Genomic DNA, 4695 nt, shown 5'->3' with positions numbered 1-4695 from the left:
ACAGCATGGACCCACAGGCCACGGTCTAGTCGATGCGGGCATGAGTCACGTGTACGAGCTTAGCTGGCTCGCACCCATTCCACGTGCTTACTCTGTATCTCGTTGATCGGGATTGCTATGTCGACCTCGTGACACTGAAATACTGACTGTTTATATAACTTGCTCGAGTGGATGCATCATCATGTGGTCTAGAACGTGCGGAACGTACACGCGGGTGTAAATTTTGCGTGCATTGCATGTTTCTTGATTACTTCTTGAGGAGTGTTGTTGTAATTATCAGTGCAAGAGGGGGCATGTTTGCATAATATAAATTGGAAATGCGGCGACCCAGTAAAGTAGTCTTATCTCTTCTACTTAATCGAGCGTCCTTGCTGTCGGGTACTAACAGCAAACAGGAATCTCTAACAAGGTGCTTGCGTGTTAGCAAAAATATCATTTCTTACGTTAAATCTAAATAATTATATTTTATCCTCGTAATAAATTATTGATAATAATTTAAAAAGACATTCAATATTATACCCAATATATTAGTACAATAAAATATATCCTATTTTACATGAGATAAAAATAGTTGATAAATATTTTATACTCTAGACAAAAAAAAAGATAGTTTAATTATTTATACATATTTATTAATTTTAATAAAAATTTGTTAGGCGTATCGGTTAGATTTTATAATGGTAATTTTGTAAGAGTTAAAATATTTTTATAGTATTTGAATATTTTAAAAAATATGGTGAAAATAATGATATTTTAAAAGTAATGCATAAAAATCCCTAACAATATTCATAACAAATATTGTTTAAAATCAGGGACATCTTATAATTCTAGTCTAGAAGAAAGGGGTAAAAAGTTAAAACTGTGTGCTGTCTCGATAAAGATATTAATAGTGCTGATCTCAAATTTCCTCAGTTCCAAACTTTCCCAATTTCCTATCTTACCCTTCTCTGCCGTTAGTTTATTATTCCTCTGCTCTTGATGTCCGCCATTACCTCTCTCTCTCCTCTCTGCAGAATCATCTCTATCCTCTATCCCCGTCCTTCTCTACTATCTCTCTCTCTTCCGTACTAACCCTAGCTAAGCTCTCAGCACCCTCCGGCAACCTTACGCTCAGCTCACCGCCGCAAACCTCACCTCCACCACCACTACCACCACCACCACCACCATGAGCTTCTTCAAGCGCTTCGACCTCCCCGTGCCTTCTTACATCTACCGCGAGTCCCTCCTCTATTCCAACCCTCTCCCCCCTTTCCCCGCCTTCTCCTCTTGCCCCTTCGCTTTCGACCTCGTCGACGACGACCTCCTCGGTCTCGATCTCCTAAACCTTAAACCTAACCCCTTGGATCTTCTCCTCCCCTCCCTCGAACCCCCCTCCCCTCACGATCTCTTTTCCCCCGCCGCTGGTCTCGCTGCATTCCGGCGATCGGAGGCGGAGCTCTGCCTCCGGAGCCTCAACGATCGGGTCTCCGCCCTTGAACTCGGGCTCAACCAGAAATACCAGTGGACGGCGGAGAGGGAGGGGGAGAAGAAGTACAAATGGACGGCGGAAACGAAGGGGTTGGGGGAGAGGAGCTTGAGGTGGACGGCGGAGATCAAGGGGGAGAAGGAGGACGGGTTCGATCGCAAGTACAAGTGGGCTGCCGAGAAGAAGGGAGTCGGGGAGGGAACCGTGAAGTGGACGACGGAGATTAAAGGGAAGGGGAAGAATGCGCCGCTGGCGCACACGTATACTTATCAGGTATCGACGCCAGAGGTGGCACGGGAGAAGGAGGAAGGAAAGGTGAAGAAGGGGAAGATGGAGAAGAAGGAGAAGAAGGAGAAGAAGGAAAAGGAGTGCCCGGCGCGTGTGGTGGAGATCGAGGAGAAGAACCCTGGAGCTATCCTTGTTAGAAAGGTTCGTAATTTCGCTTTAAAAGGTGTTTCTAGATGACGGTCTTTTGATGGTCGTTTTAGATGAGTTTGGTTGCAATGAGGAATATTTAGGAATATATGGACAAAAACGTCTCTTTTCTATGAAAATATTACGGATATAACAGATTCTTAGGAGTTGATGAACAATGTGAGCTAAATGGAGTTCATTGGCAGTAAATATTCCTTAGGTTTTAGATCTAACTCGTTTAATCATGACTAGAAAGCATTCTCGTTCTGTTCCAGATCTAATTAGTGCTTTCTGCTTTTAAAACGGCATAATTTAGTTCGTTGATCATGCATTCAAACAGTCAGACGTCTTCATCATGTAAAATGTATAGGAAAAAAAATGAAGAAGTGAAATGAGTTCCTTTTACTTGTTACATTAATTTATACGGATACATGATGGTTTACTTTGGAAAGAAACACTGTCCTGTTGATGAATTTATTGTGATAAAAATATAGATGTATGGACCACCGATGATTGAGCAATGAAGGAATAGGAGCTGTAGAAAGAAATTAAAAAAGATTATTTGATACTATTGTTCACGGATTAAGAAAGTGTTCTTGTTTGTAATTTTGCATGCATGCTTTAAATGCTAGAATCGACAAACTGATAGTACTGTAACATTTCTATTGTTTCAAAGGCTTTTGCCAGGAACTATCTTAAAGGCAAGAGGAGGGAACTGTCACCACCAGAAGCTGCATTGCTAATCCAGATGACTTTCAGAGCTCATCTGGCCCGACGTTCTCAGGTGCTTCGGTGCCTTCGAGACCTGGCAATTGCGAAAGCAAAGTTGAAGGAGATCAGGGCTTTCTTCTGTAATTTCTCTTACCGTCGTAGGATAACACGCGATGCAGAAGAACGCCAGAAGTTCTCTGAGAAAATCATTGTGCTCCTACTGACCGTTGAAGCCCTTGAGGTAATTTCATAGCTATGATACTTTTGGTACAATTAGTTTTTCATTGTTTTACAAATTAGTGGGCTTTCTACTCGTTTGGTGAAAATTAATTGTGTTTTTAAATCATTGGATGGCTTTTGGAATGATTCAAATTCAGTTAGTATTATTCAGTCGCTAATATATTACAACTTTTGTTTAAAATGATGTAATATTAGATTCTGACCCAACGGATCATGTTGTATGCTGTTGGGATGCATCCTTATCTTGTCTGATAAGCAAAATAAGTTAAGAATAATGCATTCTAAGTTGTATGGATGTTGATCTGACTAGCATTAGTTGATGTCATTGATTTTTTTTTTAAATTTTCTACTATGCAAGTGCGCTGAGAAGTTTCCGGCAGTTAATTTCTTACTCTTTTTTTTTCAGAATGTCTTATGATTCTAAAATTGCAAATGAGCCATATCGTACTACATGCTGGGCAAATTTTTGCCTTTATGATCAGAAGTTGTATTTCTTGACTCTTATTTGTGTGATTTGCAGTATAGTGGTTGGTCTCTTTTCTAATTTGTCTTCAATCTTACCAGTACATGGTCCACCTATGCTTGCTGAACATGTAAAGTGGGATGATTCTCTATCTGTATATAGCACAGTTATACCAACTAAAATGTCTCAAATTTGGTATGTCGACCTAAGCTATTGTTGGTCCACTACCATGTGGAAATGAATTTATTTTCACATAAGATAGTGGAGTTTAATGTGGAAATACTATTTTCTCTGGCTATTAAAGCATTTTGACTGGCCTTGATGTGGAAATACATTTTTTTTCTGGCTATTAGAGCTTTTTGATTAGCCTTACTACAGAAAGGAGCACTAGTGTGGCAAACAATGGGTTAGTCTGTCTGCGGAACTGGTGAATTTTGGTCAGTTTTTAGCATCTGGCACTGTAGTCTTCTCTTGTCGTTCATATTGGTTTGTATGTTTTGCAAGCCATAATTTTCTTTTCTTATTATTCTTCTGTTTGGGTAGGAGAAATTCTTGGTACAAATTTGTGATATGCTAAACTTTAATGCTTCTCCTTTCCTATGCAGCTACACATTCTGAGCAATTCTGTTGATCATTTTGACTTTTAATAATTATTTATGCTTGACCTAATTAGCATTCCTGATTGATCGATGCTCTGTTAGGGACCTGACTGCATGGTACGAACAGCCAAGAGGTCCATGGTAGATGAACTCGAGGCTATGCTTGAGGTGGTAGATCCACAGCCAGCTGGAAAGCTGAGGTTTACTAAGCGCAGAACATTTGATCTACCTGATGGTGGACCTATCTCACAGGATATGATGGCAGGTGTGGCAGAAGTAGTCCAGGTGATCGAACAAGAGCATTAGTGCTACTGATGCGCCTAGTAGGGAAGCTTCTTGTGATTTTCTTATCGAGATAGGTAGGAGAATTCTGTTGTGATGTTGGAAAGACTTTGTGTTCACTGCTTAGAATGTGTCTGCAGTCTGTAAAAGTTCTACATCTGTTGGTGGGACTTATCAGTTCTCAGGAAGCTTTGTTTGTTAAATTAACTGCAAACTATGTAGTAATTTCCTTCCCCAAGTTTTTAACTGACAGTATTCGATCTGCTGCATTTAGAAATAAATTTTCAGTAGAGGAAATGTTGTATTTGCTTTGCCCTCCACTGGCTTATACTGCAAGGCTCCGTGCCATCCTCACACGGTAAGATAATTTGTTATATTTCTTGTTTATGTATTCTACTGTAGAAATCCTCTTTTGGAGATCGAAATGTTTGATTTCATGAATGCTTGCTTGCAAATACTGGTTTGACTATGGTTTTGGTGGGGACATTATTTTTTGTTACTTTTATTCTCGGAAGCACAAA

The 4695-nt window shown here is 40.0% G+C and overlaps 1 protein-coding gene across 1 annotated transcript; it reads left to right on the top strand.

Moving 5' to 3' along the window:
• The first annotated feature begins 851 nt into the window (after positions 1–851).
• Positions 852–4471, top strand: LOC140800714 (uncharacterized). Its single transcript, XM_073155516.1, has 3 exons — positions 852–1894; positions 2556–2831; positions 3995–4471. Exons 1-3 carry the CDS (start codon positions 1166–1168, stop codon positions 4196–4198), a joined length of 1209 nt encoding a protein of 402 aa, XP_073011617.1. The 5' UTR covers positions 852–1165; the 3' UTR covers positions 4199–4471.
• The last annotated feature ends 224 nt before the right edge of the window (positions 4472–4695 follow it).

This window comes from Typha latifolia, chromosome 14 (assembly GCF_019914945.1).
Source record: "Typha latifolia isolate L0001 chromosome 14, TyphaL0001v2, whole genome shotgun sequence".
Lineage (NCBI taxonomy): Eukaryota > Viridiplantae > Streptophyta > Magnoliopsida > Poales > Typhaceae > Typha > Typha latifolia.
This window is presented reverse-complemented; position numbering and strand designations above follow the sequence as displayed.